Source organism: Xyrauchen texanus, chromosome 2, assembly GCF_025860055.1.
Source record: "Xyrauchen texanus isolate HMW12.3.18 chromosome 2, RBS_HiC_50CHRs, whole genome shotgun sequence".
In the NCBI taxonomy this organism is placed as follows: domain Eukaryota; kingdom Metazoa; phylum Chordata; class Actinopteri; order Cypriniformes; family Catostomidae; genus Xyrauchen; species Xyrauchen texanus.
In genome coordinates this window covers 27,482,668-27,506,669 of record NC_068277.1, presented here as the reverse complement: position 1 = coordinate 27,506,669, position 24,002 = coordinate 27,482,668, and the positions used below count along the sequence as shown (strand labels likewise).

The 24,002-nt window shown below is 38.6% G+C and overlaps 3 protein-coding genes and 1 pseudogene across 3 annotated transcripts; 1 reads left to right on the top strand and 3 right to left on the bottom strand.

The window, feature by feature from the left end:
* On the bottom strand, positions 1–5,772 carry LOC127656257 (gamma-secretase subunit Aph-1b-like). Its single transcript, XM_052144488.1, has 6 exons — positions 5,438–5,772; positions 1,741–1,911; positions 1,527–1,600; positions 1,314–1,436; positions 1,099–1,226; positions 1–908 (listed from the first exon to the last, which is right to left on the bottom strand). The coding sequence occupies exons 1-6, from the start codon at positions 5,548–5,550 to the stop codon at positions 741–743; spliced, it is 777 nt and encodes a 258-aa protein (XP_052000448.1). The 5' UTR covers positions 5,551–5,772; the 3' UTR covers positions 1–740.
* A 646-nt stretch (positions 5,773–6,418) lies between these two features.
* Positions 6,419–12,818, bottom strand: LOC127655188 (putative sodium-coupled neutral amino acid transporter 8; annotated as a pseudogene).
* Positions 12,819–16,907: 4,089 nt separating this feature from the next.
* Positions 16,908–17,830, top strand: exosc6 (exosome component 6). The gene has a single exon (XM_052153803.1). The coding sequence runs from the start codon at positions 16,960–16,962 to the stop codon at positions 17,770–17,772; it is 813 nt and encodes a 270-aa protein (XP_052009763.1). The 5' UTR covers positions 16,908–16,959; the 3' UTR covers positions 17,773–17,830.
* An 896-nt stretch (positions 17,831–18,726) lies between these two features.
* On the bottom strand, positions 18,727–23,098 carry LOC127660946 (transmembrane protein with metallophosphoesterase domain-like). The gene is made up of 5 exons (XM_052151448.1): positions 22,011–23,098; positions 21,795–21,905; positions 20,834–20,999; positions 20,561–20,700; positions 18,727–20,424 (listed from the first exon to the last, which is right to left on the bottom strand). The coding sequence occupies exons 1-5, from the start codon at positions 22,726–22,728 to the stop codon at positions 20,234–20,236; spliced, it is 1,326 nt and encodes a 441-aa protein (XP_052007408.1). The 5' UTR covers positions 22,729–23,098; the 3' UTR covers positions 18,727–20,233.
* Between the last annotated feature and the right edge of the window lie 904 nt (positions 23,099–24,002).

The window sequence follows — 24,002 nt, the reverse complement described above, 5'->3', positions numbered from 1 at the left end:
TTTGATCTCAATCTACTTTAATAAAAATGGAAATTTCATAAAGTTTACAGCCAATGGTAACTAATAGCATATGACAGTCCAATGAAAGTGACATCTGAAGAGATACCACTGACCCACCTATGTAATTAATATCATTAAGAGGTTCCTGTACAAATTAGTTTCAACTTCACCCAAGTGGTTAAAAATATATGGCAAAATAAGACTGCTGCCCTAGGAAGAGGTGTGCAAAAAAGGAGACAAAATTACAAACACATTGACTGGATAATATACAATGCTGCACTCCAGGGTTTGAGAATTAAAGCTGAATAATGCATTGTAAGACTGATGAGAGGACAGAAAAATTCATTTTGAGTCTCATTTGACAATTAAAACGTAATAAAGAAAACATGACTGGAGGCACAAGAGGAAAAAAAAAAAAACATTTCAAAGTGAGCCCTATATAAGGCCTCTTTCAAACCCTGCTACAGTAGTGAGAATCACAAGAATGCAGCTCTTGACATGTTTACAGAATCCTTCCATATAAAACTCACACACTTGGATGCTTTCCGCATCTCACACACAGAACAAAAAATATAAGAGGAGGTAATTACAGAAAGTGCCAGATCTGCAGATGTAAAAACTTCTGCTATTGGGCAACAATTCTTATGCAAACTTCCCAGGCAATAAGCCAGATAAAGAGTCCAGGACTGCTGGCCATGTTGAACCATTGGCTCTGTGAGCCTGTTTTTGGAGCTGATGGGTTATCTAGGCCTGTGATTGGCCAGCAGGAAGTCTCTATCGTTACAGGTGAGACAGAGTTTGAGGTTCCTCAAAGATCCTCCAGCACACAAGTATGCCCAGACTGCCATGACAGACAGTATGATGTAGGTTGGAATCAGACTCCCCTGATAATTTGGGTTCACAAATGTCTAAAACATACAATAAAAAGAGCCATCAGATCAAAGGAAATAAGTGCTTGCAGTCAACTGAATCAATAAGTGTAAAGCTGAATGCAGTGTATTGAGTGCATGATCACAGTGTTAGTCAGATTCTAGTGTCTAATGATAGTCTGTCTCTACACTTTTGAGTAAAACATAACTGCATAATGTTTTTGCTTACCAGGCATGATACTAGTAGATGACTGATGACCACTGCTCCAAGAGCCCACCATCTCTGTTTCTCACATGCCTCAAAGAAAACAACACCCCAAAACATGTGCAGCAAAATAATGGCCAGTGTCATAAATGCTGTGGAGATACAGAGCAAAATGTAAAACTTTGGAGCCAAACTGAATTTGATCATCTGGGTTTAAACAGAAATTTCCATCTAATTACCTGAGGATATAAAATAATGTTGAGGGTCGCCATGGATGCCAATAGTTCCTGGGCCCAGAGAGTCAGACAGTATGTTGACCACAGAGAATGCTCCACTCATAAACCCAAAGCCCAGACCAGACACTGCAAATAAGTCACAAATTGAGGCCTTATATACAGTCAAACTAACATTAGTTGTTCACATTAATTACCCAGACAAAGCATGATGTATACCGTAGGCTAGCTGCCGCATGGAGATGGGCATGGTGTCCTCTTGACTGAGTGTCAATAGGCCATCATTTGCTTTCCTGTGAGAGAGATGCAATAACAGAATTAAACAACCTTCTGTGTGACACTGCAGAAACCTTTCATTAAAAATATGAATGTGAACGCAATCAAGTTAAAAGCACAATTCTGGCCTTTTAAGTTATAGAATGTTCATTCTTACTTAAGCAACTTGTAGTAACCAAATCTGAAAACCTCTTGAAGCAACACAGAAAGCACCACTCCAAAAATAAGCAGTCCTCTCTGCTGAGTTGCACTGTTCTTGTTGCTGATCTGAACTGTGATGAACCACACAAGAGAGGACAGCAGCACAGACACCAGCCAGAAAAATGCCCTAGAACAAACCCAATCATGTTACACATATTTTACATATTGCAAATAGATAAATGACATAAAGCTCATTTATTTTATTTTATTATTTGGTCTGGATCTATTGTTACATTCAAAAAATGTGTTGAATACACCTCTACTATGATTTTAATAATTGTTTCTGGAGCTTAGTCTTAAGTGTTTAAGAGGTTTAATTTACCAGAGACAGTAAAAAAAAAAATTTTTAAACTCGTAACAGCTGAGAAAAAAGGTTGGTATAAGTAGTTTGTAAAATTGAAAATGTTATTTTAATATACAATAATATCTGAAAGATTTTTGTCCATATATATATATATATATATATATAAATATATGTACCATTTTAGACAATCATGACTTAAGTTTAAAAATATATATTTGAACTTTTTGTTCAGATCAAATGGACCAACCATATTCGTAATTCAAAATTTCACACTATTTGTAGATTTTTTTTTACCCGGAAAATAATTTTACTAAATTTAAGGTCCAAGTAAAGTATTTTAATAGCTTTCACTTGACATTTTTCCAAGTCAGAATATTTTTCTTTTTTTGTTCATTTATATATCTGACATGCACACAAAGATTACGTTTCTATCAACTTGACATGTAACCACATTAATCTAGTTTAAAAAAAAAATAAATAAATAAATCACAAACAATATTACAGGTCCTTCTCAAAAAATTAGCATATTGTGATAAAGTTCATTATTTTCCATAATGTAATGATAAAAATTAAACTTTCATATATTTTAGATTCATTGCACACCAACTGAAATATTTCAGGTCTTTTATTGTTTTAATACTGATGATTTTGGCATACAGCTCATGAAAACCCAAAATTCCTATCTCAAAAAATTAGCATATTTCATCCGACCAATAAAAGAAGTGTTTTTAATACAAAAAAAAAAGTCAACCTTCAAATAATTATGTTCAGTTATGCACTCAATACTTGGTCGGGAATCCTTTTGCAGAAATGACTGCTTCAATGCGGCGTGGCATGGAGGCAATCAGCCTGTGGCACTGCTGAGGTGTTATGGAGGCCCAGGATGTTTCGATAGCGGCCTTAATCTCATCCAGAGTGTTGGGTCTTGCGTCTCTCAACTTTCTCTTCACAATATCCCACAGATTCTCTATGGGGTTCAGGTCAGGAGAGTTGGCAGGCCAATTGAGCACAGTAATACCATGGTCAGTAAACCATTTACCAGTGGTTTTGGCACTGTGAGCAGGTGCCAGTTCGTGCTGAAAAATGAAATCTTCATCTCCATAAAGCTTTTCAGCAGATGGAAGCATGAAGTGCTCCAAAATCTCCTGATAGCTAGCTGCATTGACCCTGCCCTTGATAAAACACAGTGGACCAACACCAGCAGCTGACATGGCACCCCAGACCATCACTGACTGTGGGTACTTGACACTGGACTTCAGGCATTTTGGCATTTCCTTCTCCCCAGTCTTCCTCCAGACTCTGGCACCTTGATTTCGAATGACATGCAAAATTTGCTTTCATCCGAAAAAGTACTTTGGACCACTGAGCAACAGTCCAGTGCTGCTTCTCTGTAGCCCAGGTCAGGTGCTTCTGCCGCTGTTTCTGGTGCCTGTGCATGGTGGCTCTGGATGTTTCTACTCCAGACTCAGTCCACTGCTTCCGCGAGGTCCCCAAGGTCTGGAATCGGTCCTTCTCCACAATCTTCCTCAGGGTCCGGTCACCTCTTCTCGTTGTGCAGCGTTTTTGCCACACTTTTTCCTTCCCACACACTTCCCACTGAGGTGCCTTGATACAGCACTCTGGGAACAGCCTATTTGTTCAGAAATTTCTTTCTGTGTCTTACCCTCTTGCTTGAGGGTGTCAATGATGGCCTTCTGGACAGCAGTCAGGTCGGCAGTCTTACCCATGATTGCGGTTTTGAGTAATGAAACAGGCTGGGAGTTTTTAAAAGCCTCAGGAATCTTTTGCAGGTGTTTAGAGTTAATTAGTTGATTCAGATGATTAGGTTAATAGCTCGTTTAGAGACCCTTTTCATGATATGCTAATTTTTTGAGATAGGAATTTTGGGTTTTCATGAGCTGTATGCCAAAATCATCAGTATTAAAACAATAAAAGACCTGAAATATTTCAGTTGGTGTGCAATGAATCTAAAATATATGAAAGTTTAATTTTTATCATTACATTATGGAAAATAATGAACTTTATCACAATATGCTAATTTTTTGAGAAGGACCTGTATTTGTCAATGACACAAAAAACACTGGTTTATATGTTTGTTTACTGGAAACTGTCACATAATTCATTACCTAGCCTAAAATGCACTAAGGTTCATTTTGAGAAAAAGTTAATTAAAATCAGGTCCATCTTTATTCTCACCATATCAATCACTTTTCACATTTAAAGGTGAAGTTCAAACAAAAAAAAAAACATTCTCATCATTTACTCACCCTAACGCCATCCCAAACGTGTATGACTTTCTTCTGCAGAACACAAATGACGATTTTTGGAAGAATATCTCAGCTTTGTAGGTCCATATAATGGAAGTGAATGGTGACCATAACTCTGAAGCTCCAAAAAGCTCTAAAGGCAGCATGAAAGTAATTCATAAGACTCTTAAGCGATCTAATTGGTTGTGCGGGAGAACAGACCAAAATAAAACTAAATTTTCACTGTACATCTTGCCATTATAGTCTCTGGGCACAATCATGATTTCAAGCTCGATTACACTTCCTAGTGCTTGACACATGTGCAGAGTGCTAGATGGCGCAAGGAAGTGTTATCAAGCTTAAAATCATGATTGCCAAAGAGACTGCTGATGTCAAGACTTAAAGTGAAATAGGAGTTACATTTTGGTCTGTTCTCACCAAAACCTGTTTGGATTGCTTCAGAAGACATGGATTAAACCACTGGAGCTTTAAACCACTGGAGCACTAAACCATTTATGCTGCCTTTATGTGCTTTTTGGAGCTTCAAAGTTTTGGTCACCATTCACTTGTATTGCATGGACAAATTTGTGTTCTGCAGAAGAATGAAAGTCATACTCATCTGGGATGACATGAGGGTGAGTTAATGATGAGATAATTTTCATGTTTGGGTGAACTATCCCTTTGTTATCTAGATGTTAAAAGACATCTGAGAATTTAGCTATGGCGTAAACGTCAATATTACAGTAGTAACAAAAAGAAAAATCAATCCCCTTTGGTGAAAATAAATGAAAATTTGCCCCGGGGCATTTGTTAGTCATAATCCGCCCCTACGTGACACTTGCTTCCTCTTTGATATCCTACTGAAGGTGTTTCAGCATTCCTTTGCTTATTTGATTCTTCCAATCTCAAAACTTCTCTACAGTTTCACTGACAGTCGTGTGATAAAGTTTGCCCTGTTATGAAATCTAATCATATTTAAAGACCCAAATGTAACCTAAGTACCCAATTTAAACAGCAGTTCTCAGCCTAGATTAACTGCTGTATCACGGGACTTCAATACCACACACGAAAGAGAAAGGTAACACATCTGTCCTGATACATACCCTGCAATGAGAAAGATCACACGAAGCGGATCCCGGGCGATTGTAAAGAGGAACAAAGCGATGGCCGGGCCAAAAGCGATGAATGTACAGCCGAAAAACACCGCCACTGTCATGATTGAGCTCGGCTAATCTGCTAATTCGCTGTATTCCGGCCACTTCACTCAGATAGGCAATCAACACTATTCACCCATGAGAAAGAGTCCATGCGGTTGTCAGTCGGTTCGTATTAGCAACATGAATACAGAGTTATCGAGGCGTTTGTGCCTTTTTTCTTCGAAATAGGTTGAGTGGATTCTGCGATGCGCTTGAAGCTTTGCAACACAACGGCTAGTCTTACTTCCGGTTTCTAGTCACGTGACCACGTTTCCAAAACATTATTATACATTTTTCCTTCTTACCAGGTAATTTAGTTAATTAATTTAACAGTAAATAATACATTGGTTTTATTTGTGTCCTCTTGTAACATTTAGTTGTTGTCATTAAATGTAAAATATGCTTTTATCTTATATTTTTCCCTATGGACAAAGCTTAATTGAGATTTCAAACTCACATTTAGACAAAATGTTAACTGAGTTTAATAAGTTATTGCAACAAAATGTAAAACAAAGCCATATATTCATATACATATTCTCTCATACCACCCAAATACATACCATTCAACACATTTGTTTAATCCTCATATTCTTGTCTAAACACAACAATATAATTTAATTGGTTCTATATTACATTGAAAGACAACAAACCCCCTCTACCTATTTCCTTAGCAAAGGCAAAAAGAGACAAAACTGAACAGTAATACAAACACAAGGCACTGTGTTGTCATTTTCTTTTAATAAGATTTCTGTTCAATTACATTATACCATCTCGAAATTTAAATGTACCAACTTTTAATAATAACAAATATGTCATCAACAAAATAAATGTATAAATCTTATTTTTCTTAACACTCTACTGAGCCAATGCTATTGAAAATTATGATCATTACAATTTGTGCAACAACTCTATAACAGCTGTAGTGGTGCTCTGGCCAAAGATAAAAGCTCCAGTAATGACAGTAACGACACCCCAGCATGTCAAGAGAATTCTGAAAAAGAGTGACAAAATGATGTAAGAGAGAGAATAATTAAAAACAATCTTTTTAAAGCACAATAAATGTAAATGATAAGTAAAATGTACAGTAGTAAATTATAGAAAAGGGGAAGCAGAGATATGAAATGAAAAAAATGTCACTTCATCTTCTAAAATAAACATGATTAAGACAACGCACGCATTACTCACTTCTTCCTGGGACCTATAGGTTCTGTCTGCATTGAGAAAATGAGGCACAACCCTACAAAGAATAAGCTTGGAATGTAATATATAATTGTCTATGTGAGTGAGTGTGTGTGGATATTTGTGTGCTGGCCATTAAGTGGGATGAGATTGTTTTTTATTATTTAGTGTCTTACCAGGAAAGATGAAGATAAAGAAGGCACTAATTCCTCCAATCACGCTGATGACTTCACTCATGTCTGGTACACAGATGGCAATGAGGAGTGTCACAGCGATCCAGAGAATTGTTAGAATCAAACGGCACCGACTCTCAAACACAGATGAAAATAAAGCCTGTTTTTCCCAGAAGCGCAGTGTTTGTGTTACAATCACACACCTGTAAATAAGACAACCATTGGCACATAAGTGTGTGTGTGTGCAGTCTGTACATGTGTGCAGTGAACATAGTGAGCTATTCAAATTATTTTATTTATGGTTTACAGTACCTGCCCAACAGCAATATTATAGGATAGATGGTGATGATCGAAATCCCAAACAGTAGCCTAGCAATAATCATCACTATATCATTTCCAGGATATGACACCAGGATATCTGATGCTACTGCTCGTCCAAAAGTAAGAAAGCCAAACATACCTGCAGTATTGCAACATTATGTCAGTCTTTCAGTGTAAGAAAAAGTGTCTACACAATATCTTAATTTGCACATAGTACAGTGTTATATGCCCATATTTATAGAGCTTATTATTAGAGGATAGTCATTTGACTCACCTGTGAGAGTATAAATAATCAGGCAGAAAACCATAGAAGTAACTGAGATGAAGACCCAGTGTGTAATCTTTTTGTTCTCCATGCTGCTGTATATTGCAATAGATGCTTCATGACACTGTAAAATTAAAAGTTTTTGTATCCGCACATGCAAAAATGCTCTAGTGATCTAGAAAAACTTTTTTTTACAATCTGACCTGGAAACCAAAACAGATAGTAGGAACCACACTGAACAAGGAGGCCAACGACTCCAACCTGTTACAAACACAAAATATAAATAAAACTTGATATGCACTCACATACGATTCACTGTAAATGCAACTCCAGCTGTACAGGAAACAAACGGACAGCTGTTCACAGACAGCTGGACAGAACAGAGTGCAGGTGTCTCGACAGAGATGCAATTTTTACATTTCAAACTACATTTAACTTATGTCAATAAAATGATAATGGCTAGTGCAACAATGAGAATCTCCAAAATTATCCGTCTGGTGCATGTACAGACGAAACACAAGCCCAAGTATACCTCTATGCTGTTGACTGTTGGCCTGCTATAGTCTTATGTTAAATTATATGAAAATAAACCAAATAATATATTGACTTTAACCTCCTGAGCCCGCTACGTGAATTTTGTGTGCATTTTCTATTTAATTTTTTGATTTGTAACTAGTAGCACCTAACAAACAAGCAAAAAACCAATAATATTTTTTTTTCTAGAGCAAATAGTTTTCCTAAAAAACGAGTTGGACTCCAGCCAGGTCTCCTAAGCAACCAAATTGGCCCGGTTGATAGGGAGGGTAAAGTCACATGGGTTAACCTCCTCATGGTCACTATAATGCGGTTCGCTCTGGGTGGGGCGCGTGGATGCTGCAGAAAATAGCATGAAGCCTCCACACGTGCTATGTCTCCACGGTAACACGCTCAAGACACGTGATAAGATGCATGAATTGACGAACTGAGATTCATCCTCCACCACCCAGATTGAGGCGAGTCACTTCACCACCACAAGGACATAAAGTGCATTGGGAATTGGGCATTCCAAATTGGAGAGATAAAGGGGAGAAAAAAAAGAAATACCAAGCTATAGAAAGTCCGATTTTGTTCATCAAATAGTTTAGTATGTGTCCAGGAATGCATAGTAATTATATAGGAATGCATTTACTAATGTTAACGAATAGCGCCTTATTGTACTGTTAACAAACAAAAATATATATTTTTTTTTATTAAACTTAAACTAAATGTCCGACAGATATGTTACTGTGAAAAATTATTCAAAATAACGAACATGTATTTGGAATTTCTGTCAGAAAACCGCTCTAGAGTACTCATCTGAGCACTTCATGTTTGTCAGCATCAAACATGAAACATGCATGAGGCAGCTGGGTCGCATGAGGATAAAGACACTTTTTGTATTGTCTAATGATTAAAGTATAATCAATGCTGTAATTGTCTGCCACAATAATGTAATTGATCTACATAAGTTTTCATATATACAGTACTTATAAACTCACAGATAACTTTATTAGGAACATTATGGTCCTCACTCATTCTTTATTCAAATTTTTTTTTTCACATTTTAGAATACTAGTAAAGTCATCAAAACTATGGAATAACATAAATGGAACTATGGGAATTATGTTGGGACTAAACAAAATCAAAACTGTGTTATATTTTAACATCTTCAAAGTAGTCACCCTTTGCCTAGAATTTGCAGACGTGTATTCTTGACATTTTCTCAACTAACTTCTTGAGGAATCACCCTGGGATGATTTTTAAACAATATTGAAGGAGTTCCTATCTATATTGGGCACTTATTGGCTGCTTTTCTTTATTATTTGGTCCAAGTCGACAATTTCAAAAACCATATTAAAATAAATTAATATGGTGGCTAAATTATATTTTTGTCTACAAAACTAATTTCAAACATTTAAGCATACGCCTTCAGATCAAATGACCATGAGAAACATTTCATTCAAGTGTTTCAAAACTTTTGACTGGTACTTTATATACAAAACAATTATGACCACCTGTCTAATATGTTGTTGTTCCTCCGTGTGCTGCCAAAACAGCACCCACCTGCCATGGCATGGACTCTACAAAACCACTGAAGGTGTCCTGTGGTATCTGGCACCAAGACATTAGCAGCATATCCTCCTCGACCTGTAAGTTGTGAGGTGGAGCCATCGTGGATCGGCCTTGCTGGTCCAGCACATCCCACAGATGCTCAATCGGATTGGGATCTGGGATCCTTGAACTCTTCATTATGTTCCTCAAACCATTCCTGAATAATGTGTGCAGTGTGGTAGGGTGCATTATCCTGCTGAAAGAGGCCACTACCATCAGGTAATCCCATTGCCATGTCTGCAAAAAAATTTTTTCAACGTCAGGATCTGGTGTTGGTGCACCTGGTCTGCAACGATATTTAGGTAGGTGGCACGTGTCAAATTGATGTCCACATGAATGGCTGGACTGGGGTTTCCCACCAGAGCATTGCCCAGAGCATCACACTCCCTCCACCAGCTTGTCATCTTCCCACAGTGCATCCTGGTGCCATCACTTCAACAGGTAAACGGTGCACATGTACATGGCCATCCACGTGATATAAAAGAAAACAGGACTCATTGTACCAGACAACCTTCTTGAACTGCTCCAAGGTCCAGTTCTGATGTTCACGTGCCCATTGTAGGCGCTTTCAACGGTGACAGGGGTCCTTATGGGTACTCTGACCGTTCTGCAGCAACGCAGCCCCACACGCAGCAGGGTGCGATGCCACATTGTGCCACATTCCTCTGTTAACCCTAATTAAACATTTCTGTGACTTGTGCCACAGTAGACCTGCTGTCGATTCAGACCAGACTGGATAGCCTTCGTTGCCCTGTCACCCTGTCGCCAGGACATCCTGTTCCCAATTTGTGGTTTGCCCCTCCTTGGCTTGTAAATTTGCAAATCTGTTCGGTGTCTGTTTCTTATGTGTTTGTGTGTCTCTTTGCAGGTGGGCGTGTCCTGGAGGACAACATTGGAGACACCAATTCAGAAAGGTGCCCTCGCATGATTGGAGCAGCCAAGATCAGCTGGCTTTAAAAGATGCGCCAATCTAATTTGTACCAGACAATTGTCTTGATTTGTGCATTGTTATCTGTTGTGATCTACAGTGAAAATTGCTGTTTGTGTGGTTGACCCTTTCTGCTAAAAGTGTTTGCAATTTTGGATTTTGATTTGCTTGACCAGAGTTTGTGTAAATTGACTGTAAATACTTTGTAAATATTCATTCACACGAATTGGGTGGGGAGTATGAAGTCTGGCGCCATTTTCTTTGTGTAATTGTTTGTCATTGAATTTCTGATGTTAGGGAGTTAGGGGAAACAGCTCTGTATTTTTGTTTTCCTTTTTTGTTTTAATTGAGGTTACGGGATGGATAAGTTTGGGGGTTTTGTTAGTTATTTTGGCCTTGTCAGCTCATTTCATATTACATTTTAAATTACATACCCATTTTAAACTCACCCTTTACTGTGCTCTGGTGTAAGGTCTGGTGTATGCTCATCTTTCAGGTAATATACTTCACAATTACAGCCATGCACAGGTATGTAGCAGCCAGAGTTCCCAGCACACTATCAATATTAAACATACAGAAACTTTGAGTGATCAGAGATAGTAGCTGATAAAGCAAGTACAGAGGAGTGGAAAAGGAACTAAGCACTGTACTGCAGTACTTCTCACCAGGCTCTAAAATGATGATAGAATTAGTTATTCTTCACAACTACACAACTTGGCACTAAATGAAAAATAATTCAGCAAATATATTAAACACACATGTAGAGTATGAACGGAAAATCATGAACTCATTAATTCTGAATGCAATGCACACATTTTTGCGAAGGGTCCTAAAACCCCCACACACTGTTACTCCCCATCTAAATCACCAGGTAGCGCCAGCGAGTCTGGGAGTTAGAATGCTTTCTTGACGTTTTTACAACCCAAAGAGCCTCTTAAGAGACACTCGTGATATTGCCATCTACACACTGCAGATGTATTATATCTAGTAATGTGTGGGGGGGACATCACGAAGTGGAAAAACAAATTAGGTTATGGTCAGAAAATATAAAGTAATCTTTTACTGTTTTGTTAAATATTCATTTTTGATGACCAAATGAAGCGCTCCAAAAAATTCACAAAATGTATTTGATAACGTGATCCATACATCTAACACTGACAGTAAAGGGATTTTGTTGGTCAGTGGTTAGCTCTAGTGTAAAAAAATGACTGTTAGGTCAGTAAGCTTTAGCCAGAATGACTCACGGAGGTCAGGGTTCTAATCCGCCCTAATATAACTTTTTCATTGAATAAACAAATATTCCATCTATATGTCAGTTGATGTATATCATGAGCAGGAACATCTATTTGCAATTTGCTATGCATTTTATCTGGAAAGCGAAGTGCACGTCTGCATGTACAAGAGAACATCACCTCCCGCTGTCACTCATCGCCACTGAAAACCACCACAATGAACACTCATTGCAACATTAAAAATAACAAACTCCAGTACCAGATCGCCACTTATTATAACATGCACGGATGAAATGGAAACTCCTGCTCAAGAAATGGAGACACTTAGCTGACAGACACTTAGCTTACAAAAACTTTTTCAAAAAGTGGTTTGGGACAAAATTGGCAAAAGGACATCCCACCCGCCTCTAAAACACCTATGACCTTTCATTTGAACACAGTAAACAATAATATAAACAACCTTAAAAAGGCATATGTGGCATAATATTGATTACCTCAAATAATAATTTGGACTTGCCCCTCCTTTTCTTAAACTTTCTTATTACTTTAATAAATGATTGAAGGTATTTCACATAAGCAAATGTGTGTAGACCAGATCCATACCAGAAACATATGAAGGGCAGGATATCTTCAAGGATATTATGATGTAATCTTTTCGAAATTAAGCTGAATATTGAGTAAAGGAGGGCAAACACTCAATTAACTCACTGTTACTTAAACACTCAATTAACTCACTGTTACTTAAACACTCAATTAACTCACTGTTACTTAAACACTCAATTAACTCACTGTTACTTCTGTGTAAAAGCTCTAGTGTGGAAAAAAAGAAGACTTATCGACATTAGTTTGAAATGCAACACACCAGCTCCACACTGATGGCCGTCTTCACCCCTCCTGCCTTCTCAGAAGCCCATGGTAAGTTAAGCAGACCCGCGCCGAGGGCGGATTTAAGCATAATGAAAATAGCTCCAAATGAGCCGAGACTTGGGACGTCTGAAGCCCGCGCAGGTTTGGAAAGGAGAGTGATGCTGAGGATGCTCTCCCTGGCCAGCTCCTCCATGGTCAGTGCGTGCACCGGACCTCCTCAAGTGGCACGAGGGTGTATCAATGAAATTATGTTCTATTCTAAGATAGAAACAATGTAACAAAAAGCTACTTTCTATTTAAAATAGAGCGTGTTTCCAATGCGCCCGGACTCGACTGGTCTAAACTCGCGGTTCAATTTAGTTTTGCGAGTGAAGCAGCTGCCTCAAGTAAATATTGTAAAGACTTGCTCAAGTTTGTAATAGTGGGTTCCAAGCCTAAATTATTACTTCTCGGAAGATGCATGTTAGGAGGAATTTGCTGTAGATTTCTCAAAAGAACGACTATTTAGGCACTGCACCTGCCTGCTCAAACGAGACCCTCGCTTTCCCGAGAACAGTGGGGATTCGCGTTGGCACGGTCTTATTTTCAACACATGAAAGGCTGTAAATGTAATTATCTCTCGTCTTGCGACCCCGTTCGAACTCCTTGAGTAAACATTCACTTGAGGCACGTGTCTCTTAAAACGGAAATACGGTGTGTGCTTTGCTTTGATTGCATATTATATTTTATATGTGAAGATTTGATATACTTATATTTATTTGAAATGTTATAACGTTCAGTGCTTGAAGTGGGAAATGGTTAGTAAGATAATTTGATATATTGCTTATGTTTCCAACATATATCAATATAATGACGATACACCAGCAGGCTACAATTTTTTATTTTTTTTTATCAAATCTAATAACCTTGGGGGGGGGGGGACAATAAACATAACAAGTCTCAAGAGCAATTTTTGAAGGTTTTTTTTGTTGTTGCCCCGTTTACATTGTATTATTTTATTTCTTAAACAATTATTTTAAGAATATATCATTATATTATTTACAATACACATATTTTAATGATATTTTAGGGGGGGACAACCCTCAGATCCATTCTGATGGTTGACGTGAACATTAACTGAAGCTCCTGGCCCACATCTGCTTGAGTTTATGCACTGCTGCCACACAATTGGGTGATTGGCGATTATAGCAGATAATCGCATGGATGATTGTTGGTGCTAGACGGGCTGGTTTGAGTATTTCTGTAACTGCTGATCTCCTGGGATTTTCATGCACAACAGTCTCGAGAGTTTACTCAGAATGGTTCAAAACAAAAAACATCCAGTGAGTTGCAGTTCTGTGGATGGAAACGCCTTGTTGATGAGAGAGTTCAACAGAGAATGGCCAGACTCGTTTGAACTGACAAAGACTACGGTATCTCAGATAACCACTCTGTAAAATTGTGCTGAGAAGTACAGTCAGGTCCATAAATATTGGGGCATTGACACAATTCTAATCTTTTTGGCTCTATACACCACCACAATGGATTTGAAATGAAACGAACAAGATGTGTTTTAACTGCAGACTTTCAGCTTTAATTTGAGGGTATTTACATCCAAATCAGGTGAACGGTGTAGGAATTACAACAGTTTGTATATGTGCCTCCCACTTTTTAAGGGACCAAAAGTAATGGGACAGATTAACAATCATAAATCAAACTTTCAATTTTTAATACTTTATTGCAAATCCTTTTCAGTTAATTACAGCCTGAAGTCTGGAACGCATAGACATCACCAGACGCTGGGTTTCATCCCTGGTGATGCTCTGCCAGGCCTCTACTGCAACTGTCTTCAGTTCCTGCTTGTTCTTGGGGCATTTTCCCTTCAGTTTTGTCTTCAGCAAGTGAAATGCATGCTCAATTGGATTCAGGTCAGGTGATTGACTTGGCCATTGCATAACATTCCACTTCTTTCCCTTAAAAAACTCTTTGGTTGCTTTCGCAGTATGCTTCGGGTCATTGTCCATCTGTACTGTGAAGCGCCGTCCAATGAGTTCTGAAGCATTTGGCTGAATATGAGCAGATAATATTGCCCGAAACACTTCAGAATTCATCCTGCTGCTTTTGTCGGCAGTCACATCATCAATAAATATAAGAGAACCAGTTCCATTGGCAGCCATACATGCCCACGCCATGACACTACCAACACCATGCTTCACTGATGAGGTGGCATGCTTTGGATCATGAGCAGTTCCTTTCCTTCTCCATACTCTTCTCTTCCCATCAAGTTGATCTTTGTATCATCTGTCCATAGGATGTTGTTCCAGAACTGTGAAGGCTTTTTTAGATGTTGTTTGGCAAACTCTAATCTGGCCTTCCTGTTTTTGAGGCTCACCAATGGTTTACATCTTGTGGTGAACCCTCTGTATTCACTCTGGTGAAGTCTTCTCTTGATTGTTGACTTTGACACACATACATCTACCTCCTGGAGAGTGTTCTTGATCTGACCAACTGTTGTGAAGGGTGTTTTCTTCACCAGGGAAAGAATTCTTCAGTCATCCACCACAGTTGTTTTCCGTGGTCTTCCGGGTCTTTTGGTGTTGCTGCGCTCACCGGTGCATTCTTTCTTTTTAAGAATGTTCCAAACAGTTGATTTGGCCACACCTAATGTTTTTGCTATCTCTCTGATGGGTTTGTTTTGATTTTTCAGCCTAATGATGGCTTGCTTCACTGATAGTGACAGCTCTTTGGATCTCATATTGAGAGTTGACAGCAACAGATTCCAAATGCAAATAGCACACTTGAAATGAAATCTGGACCTTTTATCTGCTCCTTGTAAATGGGACAATGAGGGAATAACACACACCTGGCCATGGAACAGCTGAGCAGCCAATTGTCCCATTACTTTTGGTCCCTTAAAAAGTGGGAGGCACATATACAAACTGTTGTAATTCCTACACCGTTCACCTGATTTGGATGTAAATACCCACAAATTAAAGCTGAAAGTCTGCAGTTAAAGCACATCTCGTTCGTTTAATTTAAAATCCATTGTGGTGGTGTATAGAGCCAAAAATATTAGAATTGTGTCAATGTCCCAATATTTATGGACCTGACTGTATATCATTTCAGAATGCTATTCTGCGATGCGGGTTGTAACGGTTTTGGCGACACGAGGGGGACCCACACAATAGGCAGGTGTTTTGGGATTTTTTTTTTATCCCCTTTTCTCCTAATTTGGAATGCCCAATTCCCACTACTTAGTAGGTCCTCGTGGTGGTGCGGTTACTCACCTCATCCGTGTGGCGGAGGACAAGTCCCAGTTGCCTCCGCTTCTGAGACCGTCAATCCACACAGCTTATCACGTATGAACCTATACTGTTAAAAAAATGAATGCTTGTTAGTGAAAGATTGTAGTTAAATGCTCCGTGCTTTCTGTTCTCTCTCTAAGAGCATTACTAGTCATTACAACACCCCAGACAAGCACATATTGAATGTGAATTCCATGTATCACGTGGTATTATTGATATTGATATGGCCTTCTCTCAGAAATGTATTTACCTGATTATGTGTGTTACAATGAGAATATTCATGCTGAATAAGAATATTGAAGCTAAATGTATCTGCTATCTGAATGTATATTTAATTATTTACTGATATCTGAATTTATATAATTATTACTTTAATTGTTTAGCAGTTCCATTGACTTCCATTGCAGCCTCTTGCTCTGCTCATGATGAAGAGTCTTCACACATCCAGCAGTGCCGTCAGCAGGTACTTCCATCAATCACATCAACACCTCATAAAGAGAAAGAGGCCACCACCATAGCGGCATCACCACAACAACAGAAGGCAGTCAGATCTTTTTTAATAACAGATGACCCATACTAAGTGTCAAGTGATGCTGTGTGTAGTGAAACATGAGTTCTGAGTGCACTTTGAATGTTTTAATATATTTATATTATTATTATTACAACGAGAACTTTTAAAAATATATATATTATCGTATGAATTTAATAGACGTAAATATCAGAAGGGCCCGCTTTTTTCCCCAGAGCCCCAAGGATCGCCTCTACGTCGTGCATTTAAAATCGTTTAATGCACACCTATCCCTGGATTATCATTTACTTATCCTTTACTATAAATAAACTATAAGGTTACCCGTCACATCAACGGTCTTAATCACAAAAAAGGTTCCCTCGCAATCCATTAGGACATCTTCGTGTCGAGCTTTGCGTCTTTTCACGCCTATCCGATAGATGGCGGTAGTGCATAACTAGCAATCTCCTGTCACCGTTTCTTCCTCGAACAAGATCGCCCCTGAAAAGTCATCTTCTCATAAACACGTGGGTTTATTGAAAATGCCGGTTGACACCAAACGTATCCGTGGACCAGAGGAATCGCAATCCCCGCTGCTCTTTCTTTCTCCAAACAAAATCCCCGAAGCAGGCAGCAGGCAGGGCTCCCGAGGGAATGGCGATGTCCGGCCAGTGTTTGTGCGCTGTGGGCTCATCAGTCAGGCGAAGGGCTCAGCTTACCTCGAGGCTGGCAACACTAAGATCATATGTTCGGTGTACGGCCCACGAGAAATTGAACGCAAAGACGAAACAGACATGAAAACCGGTCGCCTTATTTGCGACTTCAGGCTTGCGCCGTTTTCCTGCATTAAACGGGGCGCCTGGATTCAGGGCAGCGAGGAGAGAGACCTGTCCGCCACTCTGCTCGAGAGCTTACAGCCAGGTGTCTGTCTGCACAGATACCCACGCTCTCAGATCGAAGTTAACATCATGGTTTTGGAGAATGACGGCTCGATTCTCGCACATTCAGTCACATGCGCCTCTATGGCGCTGGCGGATGCTGGTATTGAAATGTACGATGTGGTGTTGGGTAGTGCGCTACGGCAGAATGGAGACTGTTGTCTCGTTGACCCATCATACACAGAAGAGTGTGGGAACTGGCAGGAGGGATACGGGGAGAATCAGGGATGTGTCACCGTGGCTCTTCTTCCAAATCTGAATCAAGTGTCTGGTCTGAATGCGGACGGAGAGATGCGGGGAGACACACTTGCAGGTGCTGTGAGAACATGCATGGACGGTTGCCACAAACTCTACCCGGTAGTACAGCAAGCTCTGATACGAGCTGTGAAGAGAAAAGCTCCACCACCTGAGAAATAGACTATGCTTGTCATGGCTCGTTTTTTGTACTATTTCTGTTTCATTTGTTTGTGTAAACAAAAATAAAAAGTTAATAGATTCTTATCGTCATGCAATGCAGTGAATTTCTCATCAAACTCCGCACTTTCAGTCTGTAGCAAGCTCAAAAGGATAGTTCGCTCAAAAATGAAAATCATTTACTCACCCTCATGCCATCCCAGATGTGTATAACTTACTTTCTTCTGCTAAACAAACAAATATTTTTAGAAGAATATCTCAGCAGGTCCTCACAAGGCAAGTGAATTGTGGCCAGAACTTTAAAGGTCCAAAATCATATAAAGGCAGCCTAAAAGTAACACATAAGACTTCAGTGCTTATACCATATTTACAGAAGTGGTGATTGGTGGGGCTGAGACGCATCAATATTTAAGTCGTTTTTTTCCCTATAATATCTCCCTGTCCAGTAGGTCCTGATAAGCGTGATGAATGTGAATCGCCAAAAGCAAAAGTAGGTTCATACAATGCAAGTGTATGGTGACACAAAAATTTGAAGCTTCAAAAAGGACATAAAGGCAGCAAGTCTCTTGGCCAATCAAGATTTTGAGCTTGATTACACTTCCTAGTTCTTGACACGCAGAGATCTAGATGGTGCTAAAAAAAAGTGCAGTCAAGCTTGAAATCATGATCACCAAGGAGACTGCAGATGTCAACATTTATAGTAAAAAAGAAGTTATATTTTGGTCTGTTCTCAGCTGAACTGATCGCTTCATAAGACATGGATTAAACCACTGGAGGCTTATGGATACGCTGGCTTTGTCTTTTTTTTTTTTTTTTATCTTGAAAGTTTGGTCACCATTCACTTGCATTGAATGGACAAACAGACATCAGATCGCTATTAAAATATATTTGTTTGTGTTCCACGGAAGAAAGTAAGGCATTTGCGTTTTGGCAACAAAAGGGTTATTTAATATTTTTGCCATTTCCCTCGATAAAAAATATTTTTTAACACATAGTCATTTTGTGACAACAGCTTTTAAAAATATGATCATGCTGGAATTTTTGTTTGGATGATAGAATTCACAAAACCTACTCTAACTAAAGACAACAATTTGGGTGTTTAACACCAACAAACAAAACTACTGCTAAAAAAAGCTAGCATTTGTGAAATTAAAATTTTGACAAAAAATCTTATAGTTGACATACTGTATAGCCTTTCTGATGGCTTCCCTGTGTGACAAGCAGGCCTAGTCTCCCCTATATAAGAATAAGAATATTCTGTTTAGAATACTCAGATCTATTCCTGTTGAATTATGGATAGTTCACTCAAAAATAAACATTTCTTAATCATTTACTCATTTTAATGTCATCCTAGATGTGTATGACTTTCTTCTGCTGGACAAAGATTGGAAGAATATTTCAGCTCTGTTGGTCAATACAAAGCAAGTGAATGGTGGTCAGGACTTTGAAGGTCCAAAAAGCACATAAATGGCAGCAGAAAATAATCTATATGACTCCAGTTATTAATTCCATATCTTCAGAAGCAATATGATAGGTGTTGGTAATAAAAAGCTAAATATTTTAATATAAAAATAAAGTAATTTTTACTATAAATATCCACTTTTGTTTTTGGCGATTCACATTCATCCTACATATGGCCACCTACTGGACAGGGAGGAGAATTTATAGGGAAAAAAAGGACTAAACTATTAATGCGTCTCACCTCCACCAATCACCGCTTCTGTAAGTCTTATGGGTTACTTTTATGCTGCCTTTATATGCTTTCTGGCTTCCATTCACTTGCTTTCAGGACCTACAGAGCTGAGATATTCTTCTAAAAATTTCAGTTTGTGTTCAAGAGAATAAAGAACACCTGGGATGGCATGTGGGTGAGGAAATTATGAGAGAATTTTCATTTTTGGGTGAACTATCCCTTTAATAAAGGCATTTTAAGACTGATGCATTGCTGCTGTAACAACCTTTAATAAGCAAAGCTTTTTAATGATCACAGCAGATTATTTAGAAATCCCTGATTGACTTACAGCTGTGAAAAGGAAAAGAGTGCACTGAATTCAAGTTTGATTCAAGCAGTCACAATCTGCAATTATAATTAAGAGTCCTGGGTATAACAGTCCAAAAGCATTCAAATCAGCTTTTGGAAAATTATTATCAGATTAAAATGTGATAATTGTTGGCAAACAAATAGCAGAACATCACAACACTGATAAAAAAAAGCTTCTGAATGAATGTGTGTCTCTGATCAAGATGCTGCACATGAGCCATTATGCTCATCAAGATTGTGCAGATATTATACTAATTAATATTGTAAACACTTTCCATTTTGAAAAGATTGCCTAATATAGATGTGATAAGGGATAACATAATAATGCATACATTACAAAATAATTACAATGTAACTGATTGTGACAGCATGCAAGGTAGTAAGGTAGGTAATGAATGTGTATGGAGGAAAATGTGTGTTCACTCAGGCACGTGTAAGTATAATTTTTGTGATTTCTGAACGGCTTGCAATTCTCATTGGGATGCCATAATAACCAGTTCCAGGGGTAACATAGACCATAGTGTGTTCAGAGACACGGTAGAGTCCACAGAAAAATGGATTGGCCAGGTATGCCAGGATGGTGAGGGGGAACAGCTGACCAGCATGTGTATGACCTACACAAACACAGAAATGCATTTAATTATGTACAGGTATAACTTGTTTGAATGAAACCAAATTATGTTACCAACGCTACACTCAGAAACACCACTACTAAAAAAATCAAATTGACATCAAGCCTTTCCACAATACCTGAGAGCACCAGGTTGATGTCTGGCCTTTGCTGGAGGGCCTGTTTGGCAGCATGGGGTTGATGTGCAAGAAGAATTATGGGCCTCTGTGCACTGCAACCACTAAGAGCTTTCTCAACATCCATGCCATGGCCGGGGTACCTTTAACCAAAGCAACACCACCGACGTGAGCTCAAAGGTAACACATATGATAAGCACTAAATTTGTATATATTCAAAGGAGCCTCTTGGAGAGGAGTTGCTTAGATGAGGGGATAACCTCACTGCGGACTAACCGTAGCATGCGGGCCTCTAAGTCATCAATGCCTGCCAGGCAAATCCAGTCTTGAGTTTGTTCAGGGCGGAACACTTTTGCATGGCTGTTGTGAAGTGGCTCGATCCCCATTGAGCGCAATAGTTCAAACCAGCCTTCAACATCAGCAGTGTAGTAGTCATGATTGCCTGAAAACACCCCAAAACATGATATGGATACAGAAATATTACATATTTTTATCCCTATTTTTATATGGAGTGACTGTTTGCAGTAGGTGTAAATAGCACCTGCCACACATCACACTTTTTGCACTCTAATAGTTTAGTGGAAAAACAGAAATAAAAGACAAACTTCACCCACTAGTTTTGCTGCAATGGCGTAGTGTGTAAAGTTGGTCTGGATGTGCTTTCTTCGTGCAGACAACCTGGGTTCAATTCCCTTTTGTCCCACTTTTCCCCATCCTTTCCACTCTTAATATTTCCTTTATTATTACTTATAAAAATAAATAACAATAACTATAAAGGTTGATTGCCTCTCAGTGATTTGAGCATGGTGACAGTCGGGGAGTTGAAATTAACAATGGTTTTACAGTAGTAATATTGTAGTAACCATGTTTTTTGGGAAAGCTATAGTTTTAATCCAATTAACCATGTTGTTCCTACAGTAATACTGTTTTTATATAGTAACTATGTTTAATGTTGTGGTTACTAAGATTTCACTACAAAATATCATGGTGATACTATGATTACTGTAGTAAAACCATGGCTAAATATGGTAAGGTAAGGGTTAGGTTTAGGGGTAGTGGTTGGTGTATGGTGTCTGTGGGAGTCTAAGTAAACACAATAAACACTGTGATGATACTGTATGTTAGTATTTAATTAGGAGTGCAAACAGTATCTGCCACTATTTGCATTTAGTGCAAATATGTTTTATGTTGCTATTTACACTACACTATTTAAATAGTATGTTGTACTAAATCTGACCTGTAGCAAAATATGAGCCCAGTCGAGCCCTCATCTGTCCAAGTGGTTCTGCAGCACTCCTCAACCGAGTCACCTGAGAGTCGGTCAAATCACCGACAATCACCACCACATCTACAGCTCACAAACAGAAACACTGATGGTCAAGATTTGTTGGGTACATATTAGCACTCAAAAACATAACACTACTGATACCTCACAATGCTGAGATGTAGTCACCTGGGTCCAGCTCATTCACCATAGTAACAATGCTCTGCAGTTTGGTGCGGCCTATTGTGGGTCCCAGATGTATGTCAGACAGAAGCACCAACTTGAGCCCATTCAAAGACTCTGGGAGCTTCTCCAGTGGGATCTCCACCTCTATTACCTGCGGAGGCTGTGCAGCATTTATTAAACCATACACTGCCAATATTGCTGTTACTATCAATGCTAGCACTGGCTGGCTGGCTGATCCACTTGCAACCGCATCCTCATCACTTCGGCTGGGGGAGATAAGCCTGCGAAGGCGGTTTAAGCAGCCAAAAACCATCAGGAAGAACAACAGGATTACATAAATACCCAAACAAGAGAAGCTCAGCATTGACAACCAGTGTGGTTCTGTGTCCACGAGGAAGAACATGCTTAGGTAGCTGCCATGAGCGAGAGTGAGAAACAGCAGAACAACGAGCCGCCAGCATTTCTGCGGGGAAGTAAGTGCACCTCTGGTCCCCAACAGACGCCTCACCACGCGTTTCCAGATAAAGAGAGAGCCGAGGAGCAGCAAGGTGTTGAGCAACAGGAGAAACTGAATACGAAATAACAGTGCACGTGTGTCTTTGTCAACCCGCTCCGAGATTACTGTTCTAGAAATGAGTATTGAGAAAAAAACTACCCCCGAGGCGATTCCGACTTTCCCCTCGGCGGAGATGCGACCGAACCCAAACATACTGACCGGCATGTGTTCGGTCAATGACCCCGGCACGGTCTAAAGTAAATATCTGTTCATTCTTATGACAGCACGCTATACCTTTTAAGAATTATAAGAGTCTGTCATACATCTCCATTCGTGTTACATTTAGATACGTCCTAGCAAATATACGTCATCTCTTAACTGAGTCAAGTGGTGCATAAAGTACAACATACAGTAGAAATACTTCCGTACACAAAGACTCGATTGTAGCCTATGCGGACAACATGAGTACCTTCACGGTTCCCGTTATGGCAAAAAACAGAATCCAAGCAATGAAATAATTATTGTTCTTTAATAAATAAAAGTGTATCTCCTCTACAGCCATTTGCCAGTCACGTCTAGCTGGTCGGCAGACAAGTGTGTGCAGTTATATCATTGGTTCATTACGTTAAAGAGGCGGGGCTAATGTGATGTTCTTCATGCGGATGGTTAGTATGGAGGACAAAACATGCAAAAATAATAAATAAATGTAATAATAAGAAAATAAATAAAGGAATAAATGTCTTGATAAAACAAATATAATTAGTTTTTAATGAAAGTTATTCCTGAATTTATTTTTGTATGAATTTTTTTCCTTTATTTATTATTTTCTCTTTTTATTTTTATTCTTTAAAATTTTTTTTATTCTTTCATTAGTTTTTTATTATTATTATTTATTTATTCATTCATTTATTTTTATATTTATTTATTCCCACGTGTATTTATTTCTATATTTAAATATTCCCACATGTATTTATTTTTGTATTTTTATTCTTACATTTGTGTCTCTTGTATGATAATGATGTGGGCGGGTCCTGTTTACCATTGGCTTATTGTAGATTGAAGCGTGTGCTGGATTACTCTTGACTTGTTTTGATTTGAGTTAGGTCATATATCATGTAAACTATAGCTATTTGTGGGGCTAAAAACATAAGAGCTTAAGTCAATCAAAGATTTATTGGTTATACTAAAATCACAAAATAAATGAGGAGCAGTCTCTTCAACAAATCCACGAAATGAGCAAGTTTCATAAATTATATGATTTAACCTTATGCTTTTCTTTTCTTTTTCTGTGTATATAACTTCATATTTTGATGTCTGCAAATCCATACTATTGATTTCTGTTGTTATGATTGTTCATTGTAAAAGATACAACCATGCTTCATTTCCCTGATTGTTTATGTATGTATGTATGTATGTATGTATATATATATATATAAGTTCTGTAATAAAAAAATAAAAAAATCTATAGCTGACGCTTCACATACAATCTCCTGAACTCC